Genomic DNA, 22,092 nt, shown 5'->3' with positions numbered 1-22,092 from the left:
TAAACATAGACATGACTCCGATGGCATTTTACAAGATAAAGATCTCATGCATTGAGTAAATCCCACTGACCTCAATAAAACCTATTTTAGGAGGCTTGGAGGAGGCTCAAATGATTTTTAAACAGAAAGGAACAGCAGCTGAAGCTGAGGAGCTGGGCTAGGAGATTTTGGGAAAAAGGTATGTCTCAGAAGAAAAGCAATATCGACAAGTTTAAGAATGATCCATCACTCAGCATGTGATTCTGCCATGGCGTTGAACATACATTGAAGCTGCTGAACATACTTACTGGGCTTTCGTAGGACTCTAAATTCAAATTTCATTCTTATGAATAGCACATTCAAAACCATTCCTTTGAAACTCCAGTTATGCTTTCTGATTTCCTCTGCCTACTGATTTTCTACATCTATGAAAACAGCAGAATCAATAACAGTATTGCATAGCTACTAATCTTTACCTGACCACAACAATATTCAGACAACTGTATATTCTTTGCTCAGAAACATTAAACTTACCTCAGATCAAACAGACACTCTATTTTCACATTCAACTCATGTCTTGGGTCTTTTTTTTTCTGCCCATATCTTTTAGTTTTAAGTCAGTCCCTCACTTCATAGCTTTAATTTTATAGTTTTGGAAAACTTTCCTGTGGTCTCAAACTAACTACTTCCATTCAGCTCAAAATAATACCTTTTACTTAACTTGATATGATAGAGCAATTTAACAACTCGTTCTCTTCAAACAGTTAGTTATAGATGATTAATCTTAGTCCTATTAGGTCTGAAGAGTCCCTGAGCTCACAAGTCTATCCTTTCTAGACACCTAAACTAGGATTGGGAATACATGAAATAAATGCCTGAAATGAGATAAAGGCTGCCCAGAACACTTTATACTTCAATCAAATTTGAGTAGCTCGCTTTTGGGTTAGAGAAAGATTAAGTACAGACAAAGTCACAGTGGTCTCGTGTCTTGCCTGGAAATCCCTTCTGAGCGATCAGATTGGGACTGGCAGTGCTGGCGTGAAATGTCAGTCACGTTAGAGCAAAATAATGGACATGCCTTGTGCCCATGTGCTTTTTTCCATAGGTCTCCACTCATGGAGCTGTGATTTCCCTGAGGCTCCCATTACCTTTCCAGTCTGCTCTGGTAAACATGCCTGTCCTGGAGAAAGAACTGCTTCCTTGCAAGCTACTTATAGTATTTTATGGGACTTCCTTGCAGGACAATAAAAAAAAAATTTACAGGGGAAAATGGATTTTACCAACTGGTAATGATAACTAGCTGAAAGCAGCCTTCTGTTTGTACTCATTCTTATTTGAGCTTGAAAAAAATAATCACAAAACAAAAAATACTCACACTCAGAGCAGCTCTAATTGTATTTTGCAGCTTTAGGAGACTACACAAACTGATAGTAACATGGGAGCCTAGAAAAATGCAATCTATTAATATTTAAAACAACCCAAATCTCAGCCTTTTAAAACAGCAGTGTGAAACATATTTTAAAACTATCCTACAACAGTGGTAGCTCAGAGTTTGGTCATTTCTTGCATGTTGTTTGCTGCAGTACAAGTTGCTCATTTCTGTAAAAGCACTGTCTGGCAAGCTAACCCCATTGCACCAGACCTCGGACCCAAGCTGTAGTAAAGCCCTGTCCACATAATCCCTTTGTGCTGTCTTCGGTTCTTAGGGCCCTCCTGCAGAACAGCATCCTGGGCCTTAGGGACTGCCAGGCATGTATAATGTTCCAGCGTTACTCTCACTTTGTCCCAAGCTAAGTCACTGTAAGCTGTCTTCTCTAAGGCTTTCCCTCGCATCCATCTCCCGTCTCTGCCAGGAACTCTGCTAGATGAAACTTCCTCCACAATCCATCACTAATGCTTCAAGAGATCACCAAAGGTTAGGGCTCATGATCTAAAAACATTTTCTTCTACAGAAATACAGGTGCTGCAGTGTTAGGAACAAGCCTGAACTGTAGCCTACACAGTAATGTACAACACGACAGCCTTGCCCAAGAGACTACACAACTCTGATTTCTTACACCCTTGTTATTTTGACAGGGCCCCTGTGTGGGGCTGCCAGCTCATCTGAGCTGCAGAATGGCTTTGCAGTATGTACAAAGGGAGACCAAATGAATGCAAAAAACTTTTTCACTCTTAAGGTAAGGGAGGAAGTGAATCTGCCTCTTCAAATATGGAGTATTTTACAGAGTAGCAAGTCTCCGACTTGCTTTGTCCTGCTTCCTCCAGTGATTCTCTGCAAAGATATTACTCTCTTGCATCTCAACGCATAGCTGTAATTTTACTTCACAGATGTAAAAAGCTCCCATGTTCTGTTAGATAGAATGGTCCACCAGAGGTGACCATCAGTGCCTCTCTTTCTTTCTTGAATATCATTTTGTCCTCAAAAACCCACTGCTCTCACATTAGGGAATTCCTTTAGAAAATAGAATAGACTCAGCCTTGGTTCCGTTCCCTTGACAGGAATATTGTACCAATTGCCTTTCCTCATATACCTACATTTGATCTTGACACATTAAGACCAGCACGCATGGACGGCATCAATCCTGTCCCATTCAGGGCACTCCACTGCACATGCAGCCCTGACAGAAGGACAGAGAGCAGCTGAGCCACAGGACACAGTGCTTGCCGACTTACCCACAGGCAGAACTTTGCAAGAAGAGGACAGCCTTCACTGCAAGCATTGACAAAAATTCAAAAGTAAATTATTTTTCAAGATGCATTCATGACCTTTACTTCTTCCTCCATATGACCATTTGAGACCTTGAGCAAAAATACTTCGAAAAAACAAACTTTAAACTAAAATATTCCCTAAATGTCAACGTCTTACAATAGCAACACTTAGAATTCATTGGGGAAAATTATTGCATAGAAAATACCAGGAAGATACACAAATGTGGTATCATGTGACTTATGTTCTCTACACAATGTTTTGAGGAATGACAATGGAATGAATAGTGAGAATAACTTTTTTTTTTTCCTGGAAGAAAAGTATAAATAATTTTAGATAAATCTTGTGTTGTTTTTTTTTTCCTTCTGCATCTGACAGCATTTGACCTGACTGCATCTTGCAGATGCTGAAGATGAAAAGCTGTTTCTTTCCATGAACAAGAAAACATAGACTCGTCTTTTAAATTGGAATAATATGTGATAATATAGGTGTATATATATATGAAATAAAGTTAGCTTAAGACTCCAATTCCTTCCTGAGAGCACAGGAAAACACTCTCAGAAAATGTAGTATGCACATTTTCAAAGCAGATTAGCCAGGACAGAATTTAGGGTATTGTCCATATTATTTCCTTACACAAGGCCATCTAGGTCAAAATGAAGGTCCTGCTCTCTATAGCTTTATATGATCATGAGCTGACTGGCTTTCTCTTAAGTAGGGACCTGAGTTCTTACTTGTTAAAGTGTGTGTGTCCCTGTACTGCCTCAGAGTGAAAAGCTTGTTTTAGCAATTTGCATCTTGCAGCACACTGCAGTATGGAAAACATGCTCCTGTTTTCATCCTCAGTGGGGAAGGAATTTTTTTTCTTTCAAAATGCTTGCGTAACCTATTTTCTTTTTAAATAGTATTGAATCATCCCAAGGTTTGACAACAGCTGAAAGGTTTAAGGGTGAGATTGAGGTTTAACAGCAGGTGTGTAGCCCAGTTTTATGTTTTCAGCAGTAACATTTTAAGTACTGTACTATACAACCACTACATTGCTTTCCTTATTGCCACCTGATACGGACACTTTAACAGCAGCAAGGAGGGATGAATGCTACAGCAACAGCAAGCCACAGAGAAGGTATCACTTGTGGCTCTTCCTCCAAGATCTTTTCAAACCCCTAGCTGGGCACCAAGTTCACTCTCACTCATTTGCACAAGTCTTCCAACATTTCTGAATCGCCTACATTCAACATAGGCAGAACACACCTCAAATAACATATATTATCATCTATGTTTTTTTGCACTACCCAAACTGTGGGGGGAAAAAAAATCAAAAACTTGGGGGAAAAAAGCAGCAAAATCTTTCATAGTCAATGCTTTCCTCTTCAAATTGTTTAATTGCAATTATGTCAATAAACCAATACCTTGCATTCATGGTCTCCAAGTCAGCTGGGAGATCTGCTGATGTGTCCAACTGGATCTCAACTGCATCACCTATATGAACATAAGAGAAATAGATTGGTTTATTTTGGGTATTTCAGAAGATATTCAACAGCATGCTCTGCTTGCTGGCAGGGAAGTTTCACCTGCTGCAAACTCTCATAGCCATTGGTAGCTAGCTACAGCACTGCAAAGTGCTGAGTACCAAGGACTGGATGCCCAGCTGCGCTGCCTTGTGCACCTGTACACTTCCTTGTGAAATTCACAATATATGCAATTTAAAGCCTAAGCGTTGAATACTGAATACAGTTTAAAATTATACTACTTATATATGATATAAATACATTAACTCAGTCAGCCTGAGTATAAACAACTCTTTCAAACAAATAGTTCTATGTTGCAAAAAGCACTGCCCAGCTAAAGTAATTTATCCATTTGTTGATCCTTATTTTAAACATTGAGCCCTAATTCTGGGGATTCGTGCTTGCCGTCATTTCCTACTCCTTCAGCTACTCCTATAAAGATTATTTTATTGACAACATGAGCAAGGAATAACCTTCACGTTAATAACCACTTTCAACTATAAAAAACGTGCATCTTATGTCTCAGGTAACACAACTTTTTTTCTGTATTGTATGTAGTGAAGTCTCGATTACAGGTTAGGAGAAGCGCAGGAGAGCTACCCAAGTGGTTCCGCACAAGACTGGCACAGTACCAACAGCATTGGGGCTTTTGCTGAGCAGAAGTATCCACGCGATTTTGGTACTTCAGAAATTATTACATTTATGTTAACTTCAATTATATGTTAAACGTATAAAAATTCATATTAGGTAACCTAACAGAAAAGAAAAGAAGTATTGCTGTGCTGCACAAGGCACGTTAGACTTTGTTCTGCATAATGTTTATTTGCATGTCTAATTACATATGGAAATAAATTCTGTTGGAGTCACTGACACGCTACATGGATTAGTTGTTCAAGGAACTAGACTTACACTAAAATCAAGAAGAAGGAGACTTAAACGGGTGTATTCGAAACTCAGAAGCTTTAAACTCTTTGTCAAGAATGATTTGGGTGTTTAGGAACCTGACTTTGGAAACCTATTTGCCTCCCACCACCTACCAAGATAAGCTGTTTTTTAAAATAGAACTCTGTCAGTTGATGTTTTTGACAATGCTACTCTCAGACTCCCTTCAGTGTCTTATCCCTCTTTGTCCTTTTAGAAATTTCACAACCTTATAACCCAAGGAAAGAACAGAGACTTTGGCAATTGATAAAATATTCACGAAACATTATGACAACAATGTATAAAACCAACTAACTACCCCAGGATTGTCAGGCAAGTAGCCTATAAATCATGCAGGCATCTTGCTGCATCTGTTCAACAGACATGAAAAGTAATATATTGCTCAAAGAATAGTTAGCAAAAATTAGGACTGCAAAAGTAAAGGCATTATTTTCACTGCCAGTGATTTAAATATAAGTTACATCATTTTAGACTAAAAATCAATTAATCTGAGATCTTATCTAGGAAAAAAAAAAGTTTGTCAGCAGGATCATAAAGGCACATCTGCTTTGCTGAATATTCCTGCCTTCACCAGCAACTAAACACCTGCAGAACGTAGAGCTCCAAAGGGAAGCTCCTCATTTCTTTGGCTGCTGAATATTACTTGTAAGTCACTTCCAAAGTAACCTCCCCAGGTACGTTTACACCTTGCGGCAACTCTCCCATGTACAGGATGCTATTTGCTTCCTAAAAATGACTGGTCAGACTTTAAAATCCATCTTTTCACAGGACCTGTTGATGCTAGCCAAAGCTGCCAGCAGTTCCAAATTGTCCTAGCTCAAACAAGTGTCACTGTCCTCACTGGGTGTGGGGCCAGCATACAGGAGAGGCTGGCAGTCCTTGCCACCTCACATTATTCATCCGAGAGCAGGTAGCGCATACCTGAAGTCTAAACAGGCAACAAGAAACAGGTCTCTGCTGACAACTCTATAAACAGGCTTTCAGTCTCCCATTCCTTAGAAACATTAAGATCTAATAAAGCATACTTGCAAATACTGATGAAATAATGAAAGAGAAAATGTTAAAAGAGCTTCTTGAACAGCTACCACATTATCACCTGCCATATAAAACCACTCAGTCAGCAATGGAAAAAAAACGTAAATATGCTCCAGTCAGGATTCAGTGTCAGTGAAGAAAACAAGGCAGGATAGGTATATATTAAAAAGAAAACACATTACAGTTGAGTGGACTACAGATTTTGTGACCTCTAACTTTTATGTTATAAATAACAAAACCCAATAATGTACTACATGGTTAGTTAAAAATACACTGTCCACAATGAACAAAAACCAACAACATGCTACAGCCTATTAAATGAAATGATGATTCTGAATTGTAATTGCTTTATAGACCACTGAATTAGAAAGTGGAGAGAAAAGACTTATCACAGATGATATTTGAGATCATTAGTAAAATTTAATAATTAACGAGTTTTATCTCTGAAGGCTAAGGCTATTTATTTATATACACTTTGTGTATACACACTTTTTTTTTCATACACTAAATTATTAAGAACAACCATCATCAGCCCCACTCCCACATAAGCCTGCTGGAAATACTTTATGTGCTCTTAACCACCTTAATGAGTTGAATGTAATCCTCTGGGGTCTCATTCAGAAAAGCATATGACTTCATCTTAGGTCCCACTGGGACAAACCCTCAGCTGATATACATCACATTTATGGAGCTTCAGCACCCACCTCAGTGGAACTCAAATACCTTCTCAGTAGGTTATTGAACAAGGTTATTAAAAATAAATTAAAAGAAATGTCCCTGAAGCTGTCATGTAGCATTGACAACACAGAAATGAATATTTGTAAGTCGAATTTCATTGTAATTATTTTTATGCAATATGAACTTTCAATGTTATATGTTAATGGTACTGTGCACCAAATAGTACAGAAGCAAAAATTTTCAGTCCAAGGTAACACAGCATTTCCTAAAATATCATTAATGATCCTTGTGGTTGTGCAGTCATTTAGTTGGTGATCTCGTTTTGTTGCCAAAACCATTAGGACAATATAAAATTAGTTTCAGAAAAGTACCTTACTTAATTACATAGTAATCTAAAACAAACCAAAAAGAGTATATTTGATTTATTCTAATTGCTTATAGATACTATTTGTATCTTGTCTGAGGTAACCACAGGATTTTATAGGAATAGCAGTAAACAGGAAAGCAAGATCTGCAAACCCTGTCAGTAATTTTCTAATAATTCACTTGCAGCTTCTGTTGCCAAGAACCGATCCAAGTTTTATGCATGGTTCTGCCCTTGTTGACATCAACCACCTTCCTTAGGCGCCACGTAAGGGTCACAACAATTTGCCAACAAGAGGCAGCTACAGTTTCACCTCAGCTTTTACCAGCTGGTCTGTACAAACTGCTCACACCAACCAAGGGTGCAGAATCCAGTCCAAGCCTTTCTTAAAAACACACAGGCAGGACATTCTTCTCAGGTGGCACTGTTTGTTGCTGCAGTCTACTCCATTTTGTTTGCCTTCTTGCTATGCCTTTTGGACCGTAAGTTCCTCGGTACACAATTTTCACACATTCTGTTTTCAAACTGCATAGAGAAATGGGGCTTAACCTCTTTGTGATCACAGTGCAAATGTTAAATAAATCATAAAAGAAGTCATACTGCATTACAAACTGGATTTTTTTTCCATTTCACAACATTGAAATATTGTGAAACATAAAAATATATTAAAATATATTTAGAAAATATAAATAAATATATTGTGAAATATAGAAATATAGTGATTTTTTTTGAAAGAAACTACCTTTAGGTTTTGCATTTATATAGAACCTACCACAGTGGGGGTCCTGGGATAAAATTGGGGTTCCTATGCTCAGACCTGAAACATTTAATGATTTCCACTGACTTCTGCCACTGTTCCAGATTGCTTCCAGAATCTTGCTTTTGAACATTAACGTGTACAGATACCAGTTCAAACAATATAAGATAGTCGATTGCATCTTAAGCTGTTAAATCTCACCAGGCAGAACCAGCTATATTTCTTGTAGCTGCATTTCCTGTGAAACATGAAGCCTTTCTTTTTTTCATAGGCTTTTATCAAAAAGTTTATTCCTATCACAGACGAGATCAAGTGTATCTAAAATGATACTGTAAGCACCGCAGTATATACATTACAGGTCAGGTTTGACATATTCATTTTGAATGCATCTTATATAGCTGGTGGATAGCTTATAGTTTCTTTCTCTAATGTTCAGTTTCAGGCAAACAAATTTCTGCCTTAGGCACTTTGCTAAACTAGAAGCAGCTCCAGCATGCCTCCATCTATAACTGCCATGAAACATTTTGTAACATCTTTCTCAGAAGGATGGTTTAGTAGAAAGGCTTCTGGAGCGCCTAGCTGTCTCTGTTGCTTCCCAAAAATAACTATCGCACATCCAGCACATATTATGCTGATTCTGCCAAAGACATTCAAAGTCAAGATTTTTTGGGGGGAGGGGTGGTGTTTTTTTGTTTTTGTTTTTGTTTTGTATTTTTAATGTTTTAAGTTTTTATTAATAACTTGGGAATGTGAGATACTTGAAGAGCTCTGAATTAAACCAAGCAATTGTAACTCTGATCTGCACCGTAGCTGCTGCTACTGCTCACATCTCTCAGGGATGCAGCTTTCTCTGCTGATGCTTACTGCAGCCACTTCAGTGGCTTTAGTGGAAGGGAAACAACAAAGAAGACTTAGGACTGCCTATTTAGGTGTGCCCTTCATGGTCCAGCTTCTACTACAGGAAGATGATTTTTCCAAATAAATTAGAGCAGAAGTGGGAAGATTCACACAGCCTGCCTTACATATATGGCAATGGATACAGGACAGCTAATATTCACAGAGGTAGTGCCACTCCTCTGTGCAGGGGTTAGCTCCTGGTTTAGGTTCTTTGTTTGAAGGCCAGGAGAAAACACCAGAGGTGACTCCCAGCCCTAGACAGTTTCCTCCGCTTTCCTTCTGCATTACTGCCTGGGCTGGAGAGACTCCTTTGGCATGGCAGGCTGAGGCAAGGGGAACTTGCATCATCCCACTCCATTCCACTCAGCTGTGCTTGGGAAGCGTGGAATTAGCAGCTGCCTCAGAGACCTTTTCTGCTTTTTCCTCTTCTACAGATGGGCACACTTGGCTCTTATTAGATAGACATCACAGCAACATTTTACAGGGAAGGTGGGCAATTGCAAACAAACACTTGCCAAGTGCGGGCTGGCATGAGTGCACAATGGCAGTAAGAAATAAAGGTGGGTACAGAGAGAAATTAAGGGCATAGTTTTCTCGTGCATTATCTGATCAGAATATGTATCTGAATGGTATATATTTTCATGCAAACTACTTACAAATACATTCTGGTCCCCTATAAGCTAGTATTTCCCCCTTTGAGCTATGTATTATTAGCTACGTGTGAGCACACATACTTAGTACAACTAGATCTTTAAACAGGAGATCCATTACCTAGCCACCTGTCTTTCCTCCAGGAGGCGCTCTCTGACATTTTAGCAGAAAAGAAGCAGGGTATGAAGCTATTACTGTACGCCTAGAAAGCTTGGATGCCGGGCTGTATCTTTGTAAACCACCAATTTGTGATACTTGGTGCTCTATACACAGGCATTTGTACCACTGCATGGTGAAGATTTTGTCTTCTTCCAAGCCTTTTGGAAACTCTTTATTTTCACTTCAGTCTTGACTTTCCACCCAAGTTTTAGAAAATGGCAACAACAGATTCCAGTTCCACACACTCCCCATTCCTCTTAAACTTAAGGTCTCCTGAAGGCATGGTATAAGTAACCAGTTTGGGATCAGAAATTATCTTCATTGGCCATTGTACATTTGCATGAGCATACTGGCATTTTCCTAGTTTTACTTGCAGCCAGTTTCCACTTTTTTTCCTGTAGCCAATAATGTTCACTTTCCTCCTCAAATCCTCAAAGCATGTTTGAACTGGCTTTCCTTTCCCCAGAGTTTTTAAGAAGTGCAAATATATTATGTCTGGCCAATGCCAGTCATTGATCAGCACTGATTTAGCAAGTATGAAGCAAACTTGGAACAACTTTGTATCTGTGTGGCAGACAAAGGTCTATTTCTATTATAATCCTCATTATTTACTACAATTAAATGAATTTGTTAATACTGCCAAAGCTTAAGTTGTTTAACATAACTAATTAAGCAAGTAACAGACTTCTATGCACTGGCAAAACATTGTTTCTCAGGCTGCTTGTGTTTTACATTATAGTTAACTGTTTCTACAGCAGACTTCTAGGAAGTACAAGCAAAGCAGAGGAATTACAGAATCTAGCAGCATCTGAAACATCTGTCAGTGGAGGTAGAAACGCAGCACACAATGGGGATGTGTACCCGAAGCCCAGGTAGTATTTTTCTTTTCCACAAGGAAGAAAATACAAGTTACTCTTGGTATGATAACAAGATGACATTTTGAAATGTTGACTATCTTCTGCTACGACACAGAAATAACAAAATGCTTGGAGCAGAGGAGGTAAAATGCAATCTATGCTGCCCTCTCCTATTATTTTTGGCATGCAGCTGTTTCAGTTTATAACTCCAAAAGGTGTCTAATTCCCTATAATTTCAAATGGTATTTATTGCATAGAGGAAGGGAGAGAATTCACTTTGTTGTTTTGATATTATGGATCAGTTAGAAGAGGAAAGCCTCAATACCCTTGCAGCTGAATGACGTCCCAATGCCCACAGACTGCTGAAACCAAGCCCTGAGGCCAGACGCTGCCTTCCTCCCTGCTCTATGCTGAGGGACATGAGGCAGACGAGACATAACTGGGTGCCTGCAGCACTGCAGCTCAGGGAGGCACAGCTGAGGGCATGTGGAACAGCCAGGGCAGCTGCTGCTCATGGCAGGGCTCCAGCCAGCTGGGCAGATTTGGGCAGGCTGAGCAAGCCCACCGCAGCTGCCTGCCCCCTGGACAGGGGGAACTGGCAGAGCTGCTGGCAGGAAACACTGCTTGCTGAACAGTGTGATGAAGAATTTCGCGTACGGGTTTTGGCAATACTAGTCCAGGTTCAGAAAACAGACTGTAAGGTCTTCAGGCCAGGGACCATCTGTCTGTTCTGTATTTAGCAAGGGGGGGGGGGGTGTCTTATTTTTTCACCAAGTTGTTGGGCACTGCCGCAATAAAGTGAGGTTGGTAAACACAAAGATCCTACTTTCAGGAACTGGAACCCGAGGAACAGAATGGATGACAATTTTACCTGCAGAGAGATGGCACAGCAAGGACTAGCACCCAGCAATGCAGGGCACTTCTCTATGCAGCGTGTTGTATGTTCCCAAAACAAATACACTTGCTATTGGTTTAACACCCTACTCACTGACAAGCATCCTTCAGGACTGCACCACAGTTTAGTGTAATTTCTTCTTTTATGCTATGAAAACAGAGAAGGTAAAAACAACAGTAACAGCCCTCCAACCCCGCCAAAATATAAATAGAGACATTTAACTTAATTACAAAACAAAAAGTGTGATTTCTGCACCAAACTCATCAACTCAGCCTTCCTTTAGACCTAGCCTATAATAAATGGTTGGATTAGTTGGGAGATCAGGGAAGTTAGAAACGAATCATTCAAATGAGAAAAATCATTAAGTTCTAATTACAGCAGGGTTTTGCAGAGTATGCATTGGAGCTGGTAGTTTTTCATTGATATGGCAATGAATGTTCCATACAGCATAGCTAGGACTTTCCCACTAATTAATTAGGTGTAATTCTAGGAACTGTCTACAAAATATGTCTCCCCAAAGTATCCTTTGGTTCTCCAAATGGAGCCATAGTTCTATTTTGCTGACCCTGGGAATCATATAGGGTCCTAAGCACTCAAAGTGCTGAGTGATAAGCACCCAATACATTATATTTGTGAAGATTGCTGCTGGTAGTTCCTATTCCTACCTTCCCTTGAGCTTCTACAAATAAATATTCCCAACCATCCTCTCTCCTTTCCAAGATTTGTTAGAGCCTCCTCCTTCATTTGGAGGTTACTGGCTTACTTCTTTCCCAGGAACATCTTCTATCAGCTCATGGCTGCAAGTCACAGACATTTCACCCCCTCGTCCACCTTACCTTGCAGAGAAGGGCTGTGAACAAAAAATAGCTGGAAGAGCACCAAAGCCTGTGGGAGTGATCATGTGGTCCATTTTGTCCTCTGAAAAATCACAGTTGGCTCTCTGGACAGAGACCAGGAATAAAGGGCACCTGTAGATGGCGTCCTGTCCTCAAGTGCTCACCCATACACGGAGGATTGTGACAATAACAGCGCTAAGCAACGGGTAAAATGCGTTGCCTCCAGTGCCTTGCCTGAGCAACGCACCCTGAGTGTTCAACACGGGGCAACAACTGGATGCTACAGAACAGCCTCACAAGCTATCCAAGACTGATCAAACCAAACCAAACACACCACTATGTTCTGAGTCCCACCTCTGCAGATTAGTTACCTCCATTAGTGATTCACAACCTTTAACCCTCCATTTACTTAGGCATCTCTAGCATAGTTATATGGAAACTGCCAGCCTTTATTTCAATAAATTCCTAAAAGTCTACTGCAGAAGGACTAAGACCCTCCCCTGCCCATGCTGTAAACTGTGGCACTATCCTTATAGCTGCTGACTACAAGCAAGGCCCTGACACCACTGGGCAGCCTGGTAGTGATCCCTTTGGACTGAAGGGGAACTGAACCTTCATCCTGGCTCAATTCTCTGTCACTAAGCTACTCAACCAGCTGTTTTCCGTCATGTCCTACAATGCCACAAGCTAATAAAGTGTGCACTCCAAATACCTACAAAGTTGTACTCATGCAAAGGGAGATACCTGACCCGTGAATTCTGCCCAACAAATTGTCATTGTCAATAAAGCAATCTGATGCCTGTCCCCAAATCCTTAGGTACCTAAAACATGCGTCTGATTTTTCATTAAAAAGGAAACTAAACAACACCCAATACAGCAACTGAGCAGTGGTTCAACATGCTACATTTGGAATATACCACATTCTCAGGTGTTCTTATCATTTTTGTGAATCTAGCCCATAGGATTATTAGAATATAGTCCTCAATATCTGGATCTTCAAAGAGTAAATGTGTTTATGAAGAACAGGCTGTTACACAATCTTCTGACAAAGAAGCATCTCTTATTTTTATTTCTGGTACCAGTCTTCTCTGAAGATTTTGATATAAGAAAGGAGAGAAGGAAGATTTCAGTTTTATCCTGAAGTGGCTTAAGAATGATTTACTGCTCTGGTCTCTCACTGTATGAGAACTTTTAACATTTTAGCTGGACAATTAGACACACTGCATTAAATGATAATCCTCTAAAATCATGAGATGGGAAAGGAAAGGACAGCAAACCTACCATTTATCTTCTGCTAGCACATCGCATTACCGGGAACAGTAAAAAAAAATTCTAGCTAAGCATGCAGTAATATCAGATCTCTGAAAGTCTGATTTTCATTGAACTCTCCAACTCTCCTCCACACCTCACATTTTGCCAGAAATATGGGGGGGGGGACAGTTTTCAACCAGGGTAAGAAATGGGCTAGGGGTAGGCTTCTGCAGTGTGTGAAGAGTTGGCCTGTGCTTTAGCATGTGTTTGCAAGCTTTGTGATATTGTTCAGGGCAATAGTTATTTGGCAGCTGCTTGTTGTCTGGTTTTGGCCTCAGGCAAATTTTCACCTGGGGCACTGGTTAGGGGCTAGAAATTGAGCAATAGACACTAGTCTTCCAGAAGCACATTTTGGAGCAGCAGCAAGTGGCCCCTTGGTGGTCATTTGCCTTGGGTTAAGAATTGGATTAGGGTTTAGGCTATGACTGTGTATATCTTATAGATCAGAGTGACAGTACAGGTTTTGAAAGGCTCAAGAAAAGATTTTGGTAAAGCTCCAGCATAAAAAGAAAGGCTTCTAACACCTGACTTTTATTACCTGTTAATGTTTAAATTCGCAAGCCCTTTTTAGGCTGGGGAGAATCATAACCATACTAAAAGTTGCAGATTCCTTGTGCTTCTTAAACACAAGATAATAGTGAACAAATTAATAACAAGAGATTAGAACTTAAAATGATTTTAAAAATATGTTTCAATACCACCATGGAAAATTATCTTCTCCATGCAATTTCTAATAAGATTACAGACATACTCTGATTATTTATTTCCCCCAATATTATAAATGAACCTGTTAAGAAGATTCTAGCTTCCAGCTGTTAGGGCAAAGGAATAAAATAAAATGTATGGAAGACCATTCCATTAATCTAAGTTGTCTAGAACAGCCCCCTGCCTGGCTGAAGGCACATCCCTCCTGCTTGCAGCCCCACATGCAGCATTCTGTAAATTGGTTCAAGGCAATTTCTAAAAAAGGAGCAGACATTAAATGTCAGTTAACTGACAGCTAGCAAACGACCCACATCTTGCCTCAGTTAATATGAAAACTGTCAAATTAGGCAAGGGAAGAGACCAACTTCTATTTACTGACGGCAAGAAACTGGAAAAGAGAAGGTAGAAACTGGAGGAAACTAATTTATTAGTATCTGATATGTGAGGGTGTTTTATAAATTTGTTCGAAGTTACCAGTGTAGGACAGGTAAGCTTATTGTTCACAAAAAGTATGGGGCTCAGTAATGGCACTTCTTTCCTGTACTTCCACATGTCACTAGGAGTGCCAATGGAAGGAATAAAGCCCAGATTTTACTTATTCAAAAATCTTCCTTTTTTTTTTTGTTTGTTTTTTGAAAGACTAATCTATTTTATCTATGTAATCAATTTTAAAAAACAAGCTCTGGACACAAATTAACAGTTTTTTCCCCAAAAACATGGCTGGTCAAGAGCAATGACACTATAACATATGGGAGTTCAGCCAGCTTCTCTGCTTCAAATGCATCAAAATTTTTGTGAGGACATCTTAATCTTGTCAAAACAATCGAGCAGCTAATTCAATTCGAGCAAGGCTTCTGATACACAGTGGATAACATTCTCAGCTGGTGTGGATTTATATTGTTTCAGTGCAGTGGTTTTGCTGCAGCTGAAGTCTAAACTCAGCGTGTTTAATAGAAGAAGAGAAAATTCAAACACTGTTTCCAGCTAGCTGTCTTGCAGGATCTCAAATGATAGAAAATCAATTCATCCCTGGGCAAAACCCGCTCTTGTGAGCTGCCATCCTGTTTTGTTTCAAGTGAAAATATTATTGATGTTGATAACACCCACTAGGTTGACATAATCTAATAGTCAGTTTGTTGCTAATCAGAAATGTCACCTTAGCAAATAAAATGCCTTAAACCACTGCCTGGCAAAACCATAACAAACTGCTGGAGACCATTAATTCAAATTTAAGGCCTAGCATTACAGGTTGACAAGACCGACTTGCTGAGGAAAAGCAACACAAATACAATTCCCTCATTCCAATCATTCATCTTACATATATATAAATAAAAATCAAGTTATTTACACTTCTGCTAATAGACACAGTCCAAGCCTTAGAACACCACTTATCTGGAACTGAGGCTCTCGCTAACAATTCTTCCCTCCTATAAATATATTTTCTCTGAATACACACTCTTTATAAAAACACATCATATAAAGAAAGTAAATGTGCACTTCACTAGATTCACTGTTCCAAATTGTTCCTGCATGAAAAGGATGAGCCGCAGGACAGCACCCATCTCCAGCCCATGGCCGGTTTTGGCCAAGGGATGCAGATGGGCAGCAGCGGTGCCCTGGCAGACGCTGCTGCCCTTGAAGGAGGGCTACACTAGGGCAGCAGGCAGCCTCAGGCTGCAGTCACTTACCCTAATGCTTTGGGCTAAACACCAGCCCCGCAGGAACTGATCCATGCTCACAACAGGCATCCTGACTTCAAGGGCTGGGTGGACACCTGTAGGCAACAGCAGCCCTCTCTACCCAGTTTGAAACCATCACCACATCTCTTTTCAGCCCCTGGGTCACAACGTGCAGTTCTGCCAGCCCCAGTCCTACTGAAAACGTGTGCTGGGTCTGATCAATGAACTGCACCAATCACTGCATGTGCCGGGACTCCCATGCTAAATGCATTCTTTTCCCTTTCTTGTCTCCCATAACTAACCAACTCCAACTCGTGTAGCCTAGCCCGGTTATCATCCCCAACTGCAAGCTGCCGGTGACAGAGCGCTTGGGTCACCACAGCATCACAGCATGTGGAATTGCAACGAAGGAGCATGTAATGTCCTCCAGCAGCAAGGAAGAACACAAATTTACACAAATACAGTCAGGAGCTACCTTAATGACACCTAAGATCTGCAGACAAATGGGACGTATTCACTTAACATGGTACCTTGAGTATGCTGGCTGTATCATCAGCTTTCACATTATAAACAGATACATATATAAGTATATACACACCCAACCCAAAAAGTGTCTTGGAAAAACACTTGCAAAAATTGTTTTTTCCTTTGGTTCAATAGCACCACAAGTGCCCTTTATGAAGCAACTCCACTTGAGATATGGCAGCAGGGAATTAAAGCTAAATTAACACTAAAATTGACCCAGCAAAGCTTAGTCTATTACGAAACTGTACACTCATGTGAAACACTTCCTTTGAGTTCAGTCAGGACCCCTCTGTGGTGTCCCACCCACTTGCTGCAAATGGATACAGATGCTTCAGCAAATTTTATGAGCTGTTAGATCACCTTAAAAACTTGGAGGCCTGTGTTTACACAATTTAGAGAAAAAAATTGACCCATAATATGTATTAAATATGAATAAAACGTTAGGAGTGTAACTACAGATTGAAATAACAATTCCCTAAAAGAAAAAGCAAAACATCAGAAACAGTGATCACAACAAGAATCCTGGGAAGCCAGTATTTTTCTTTGCTTTTACTTTACTTAACGTTAATTCTTTACCTTTTCTTTATTTATATATAAATATATGTAAATATATTTATATGTATAAATTTATATATATTTTATATTCATAACTTTAATTCTTTACCTAAGGTTAATTCTTTATTCTTTAATTTACTCTTTATTAAATTAAATTTTTATTTTTTTTAATTTAATTTACTCTTTATTAAATTAAATTTATTCTTTAATTTTCTTAAGGTTAATTCTGTGATTCTGTAAAGCTAAAAATAACAACCTACTTCCTCAATAACAGAACTGTAAATTTTCAATTAAGCATCAGCTTTACCACTTGTTTTATTTAAGCATTGCTCCAAGCATCATCAAAACACTGATCATTCTCATGATTGCTGGGAATGTCAAAGTTATTTCAAAACCACATAGTCCTGAAGTGCTGCTGATTTAGTTAGCAAATGAAATCGCATTCAGCAATGTATGTATACCTTCAGCTGTACCGTTAAGTCAGCAGTTTGCAGGGCTAGGGACATGTTCCAAATAAATCCTTTTACTCTGTGCAAACTGCTGGATTAAACTGATCACATATTGCATTTTCTTCAAACATGATAATAAAATGTCATAACAGACATTATCTGTGCAGAATCTCCAGCAGAAGAGGAAGGAGACTTCACAGGACTGAAAGGATTATTTGCACAACAAAGTGGTATCTGTTAATCACTTTTGTATATGAAAAGATAAAGCTTTGCAATGGACAAAATGCTTTGTTAACACAACATTAAGAAGCACCTCACCAACTGTTGTATGGCAGCCGCTCTACCATATAAAATGCAAGTTGAGCAGAATAGCAGCTGGTGAGGCTGCTGAAAATCTGGAACTAGTTTAGCCAATGTGTTGCCAGTTCTTCCTACAGACCAGAAGTTTTAAGGAAAAGATTGCATTGCATACTTAATTTCCTTTATCCATAACAACCAAGTCAACTGATTAATTTCATTTAGCTACCTGCACTGTACTCCTACTACTCTGCACAGCCAGGCTCAGGAGCTCACAGGCTGGAACAGAGATTAGACACAAACTCAGGGAATCCCCAGACCCCAGCTGCAGTGCTCACAGCGCATTTTCAGTTCCTCCGCTGAACAGAGTGATCCTCTGAACAGATGACACCTGTACAGCCTGCAAGCTGTAAGCTACAAGCAATTGTATTGAAGTCTTGCAAGTTACATGGGTAGAAAAAAATCCTGTTTTAAACGAACAATGCAGGCAAATTCAAGTCCACGTTACAGAGGAGCATCCTAAAACAATTCACATTGCTGCATCCTTGGCAAGATTTTTTTTTCTCCCCTCTTCAGGACGCTAGAAAAAAAAAAAAAAAAAAAGGCTGTCCAAAGTGCAGTTTTCCCCAGTGCTGCTGAAGGTATCTATTAGATGGGCTGATCCAGGAAAGCAGAGGAAGAAGTTCCAGAAGTTAACATAATGTTCAGAAAGAGACAAATACGTGCTTTCTTTGGTAGGACTTGGAAACATGTAATGGAAATTGTCAGCCTCATAGTAATAGATACTGGCACTTAGAAGAAATCACACTGAAAGAAAAACATGAAATAGATCTACTGGGTATAATTTAGAAATAAACAAACAAGCAGGCCCCACTATTTTTCTAATCATGTTTCTGAATATTAATTTTCTTTCATGAAAAATTTGCCAGGATATAGAAATCCAGCCAGACTCTTAGGAAATGTTAAATTGTTTTCAATCCAATGTTTGAAGTCTTCTTCCAGTTGCCTATTCATATAAGAATAGCAGTTTCGTAATGAAAATCAGTTTACACTCTGTAAGTCTTAATGTGTGTCAGTACATAAAACTTCTTAAATATTTCCCACATCATTGTCACACTCTGCTTTTTACTTTCCTAAAAGAAAAAAAGAACATACTTTAGGACTGAAAGTATGTGGAAATTCTAGCTGGTCAGTGCATATGCAAACAAGACTATGACATTTCCAGCAGACACAACTTTGCTCATACACACGATACAGATGTGTGAGCATTTCTGTCCAGCAAACAAGCCTCCACGTCTACAGGTGGAGGGCACAGAACTGCACACTACAACAGGGCAACCATTCTGTCATTCACATGTGCAAACACTGTTTGTGATGATCTAAAATGAAAAGCTGAGTTATTTGCATCTTTATCTGTGAGATTCAGCTTCTAAAATCACATTGAATTTGGCCCCATATGTGCACCAAAGATGATCAACCATAGAAATAAAGCTTTAAAACAGTGTTGACTTGGTTATGAGTAGAGGGCACAGCCGCAGTTAACAAATGAATTTAGCTCCCTCTTTGGAAGCAACATTGAAAAGATGACAATGCCAGAAAGACCAGACATCTTCCAACCCTGTGATTTGCCATTTGTGTTCACATCCTGGTCAATGTAACCACATGAAACACGGCACTCAAACACGGGGCAATGCACTGTTATTCCAAAAGATGCAAGAAAAGTAAGTAAATAATAACAGTCAATTTGTCTTCTCACCTAATTAGTTACCAAAGATACCTTCATTTGATATTCTAGAACCTTATCTTATTCTCTAGTTAAGTGGGATCTGATAAAACTGAAATTCAACAAATAATTTAAATACTGTAATCTCCTTAGGAAAATAAAATATGCCTCTGTCCCCCCTTTTTAATTATTATATTTTGTCCTTTTAAGTCTTTGCATGCTTTGAATATTTTTTGCATGCTCAGAAGACAATGGCATTTATGAAATACTGTGCATCTTTTCAGCTTTGGCAAACTACTGTGCTCATGTTCCTCAGCTTCCCATTTTAATTGCAACTTTTTCCATACTATATACAACTAAGCAATCTCTTGAGACAAGCAGTCTTTCAAATGTCACTACAACACAATGCAAGAGATGCCCTTAAGTTTTATCACAGAACACAGTGATTCTGCTTTGAAACTCTACTGACCACTGAAGTTGTTTCCTCTCCTTATCCTCCTTCAGTTTACATCAAATAACCAATTTCTGAAAATAAGTTTATGTCCATTCTTCTGATAGCAGACTCAGTGATCCCGGGGGCACCTACATCCTGTATTTGATTTGCAGTTAGCAGAGTGGGCTATTACTTGCACTCTGTTCTTTCCAGTAATTGCAGAAAGTGGTGAACACTGGTGGTGAAGTGGAGAAAAGCTTTCCTTAATGCTTTTCATGAGATCAGAAGTCTATAGCGTAAGACACTGGCTCTTGTTTGGTGAGATTCTAACTTGCAGAGTAACTTTGTGAAACCTTGGGGGTTAATAGAGCAGATTTCATTTCTGTATAGAGTCCCTGTCTCATCTGATGATCCCGTTCAATGATTTTACTGTAAAGCACCATGAGAAGCAGTTAGCAAAATGAAATGGAAGATGACTACTACAGCCTAATTAAATGAAAACTACATAATTCAAAGCAGCTCCTAATGACAGTAATTCTTATAAAGAGTGAATTGCTGCATTCAGGAATTTTTGTACTAATCACTTGTGTTGACCACTCTTACTATGGTGATCCAGCAGAGGCTAGTAGGGTGTTGGGAAATGATTATGTAGGTTTTCCTGAGCAAAAATTATGTTTGTTTGTTTTTTAATTAAATAAATACAGCTGTAAACATGTGATGTTCTCCAACGTCACCCCTGGCTACCTGCTGCCAATCCAAGGTCCCAGGGTGGCTGCTCTTAGCTATGCCAGCCTCAGCTCACTGGAGTGTGGTGATCTCTAGAGATCCCTCCAGCACGTGCAGCCAGAGCAGATACCCGTGCCATACAGATCCTTTGAAAGACTGTTACAGGACTAAAATACATACATGGTCAGAGTTCTTTGTTTTCGTAAGTGTAACAATACCTATATTCTTAAAAATCAGATTATCTATTGATACATATCTGCATTAAGAGCTTTCAGCATCATACTTATTCCTTACCTTAAGCAGCTCCTTACTTAAGAGTCCAAACTGAATAAAGTTCTTATCTGCTCGCAATATTTCAAAAATAAATTTACTGAGCAGGATAACATTCTTTAATAGTTTATCCTGCAATAAGTAAAATTATTTTATCAATAGGAATGTCATGCTTTTTCCAGATTAACTTTTCACTAGCCATTTTTTCATTCAATGCTACCAGATGGACCACTGAGCAGTTCTTCACTAGCGGAGTTACCACTTGCAGTGAAGTGTCGCTTTCTTCTCCTACACTATCATACACAGTAGTGTTGGAAAAGCTCATATTGAAAGCTTCAGGGCAAACTTTCACTTCTTCTGATATTCTATTCTGTTTCCTGATGCCTAATCAGGATGTGAGACTTTTTCACCCTTGCAAAAATGCAGAGGGCACGGTGGAATTCTGCGTGGCCATGAGACTCAAAGCACCAGTCAAGCACACAAGCGTTCCTGTTTTTTTCTTGATTTGAGCATAAGCAGTCTCTTCTCAATGTTAGGTATACATGTACTCTATTTTTTGGTGCATGTCATCAAAAAGTACTAGAAAGGTTGAAAGGCTTGTAGGTGTCCTAATAATGCAAGATATTGATACTGCCTCCTACTTATTTTTCTGTACCCTCACCAAATGTTGCTCTCAAGAAAGACATCTTCATGTTGCTATATAGCATCTGTAAAGCTGTATATTAAAGTATTGTGGTCTGCAAAATGTTTACATTTCAATTTAAAGAAAAGTTCTTAAAGAGAGACAGACAGACAGTAAAATCATTCATACTGAAAATGAAAAAGTTACCACTAGTCCTGGATGCTTCCAACAGGGTTAGGTACCAAAACATGAGGTTTAAAAATAAACTCAGTTCAATGATTCATCCTTCTACTTCTCAGTACTTTATAGAATAGATGCAACATGATTATTCTCAAAATACACAAAACAATGTCACTGTATACCCCTGATATTATTCAAAATCTTTCTTATTGACATTACTATAAATGCTTGAGGAGGAAATTCTAGCTATTAAGAAAATAGAATAGAGGAAAGTAGTCATCTCTGCCAGTGCCCTTCACTGTACAGCATAATTACATAAAAAACACAATTTGATACAAATTCAAAACTTTTG

At 39.1% G+C, this 22,092-nt stretch overlaps 1 protein-coding gene across 7 annotated transcripts in view; it reads right to left on the bottom strand.

Moving 5' to 3' along the window:
• LOC308176799 (uncharacterized protein) overlaps window positions 1-22,092 on the bottom strand; it is a 521,877-nt gene that overhangs the window by 309,379 nt on the left and 190,406 nt on the right. For all 7 annotated transcript variants that reach the window (XR_013938632.1, XR_013938633.1, XR_013938634.1 and 4 more), the window contains one exon: window positions 4,096-4,165. Coding sequence is in view for 1 of the 7 variants with exons in the window: in XM_080553001.1 (XP_080409127.1) it covers window positions 4,096-4,102 (7 nt within the window). In the remaining 6 variants the exon portion in view is untranslated. The remainder of the gene's footprint in view (window positions 1-4,095; window positions 4,166-22,092) is intronic.

The sequence above is a fragment of the Anser brachyrhynchus genome, assembly GCF_964034855.1.
Source record: "Anser brachyrhynchus genome assembly, chromosome: 12".
NCBI lineage: Eukaryota > Metazoa > Chordata > Aves > Anseriformes > Anatidae > Anser > Anser brachyrhynchus.
Note: the sequence above shows the minus strand (reverse complement) of the source record. Positions and strands in the feature narration are given on the sequence as shown.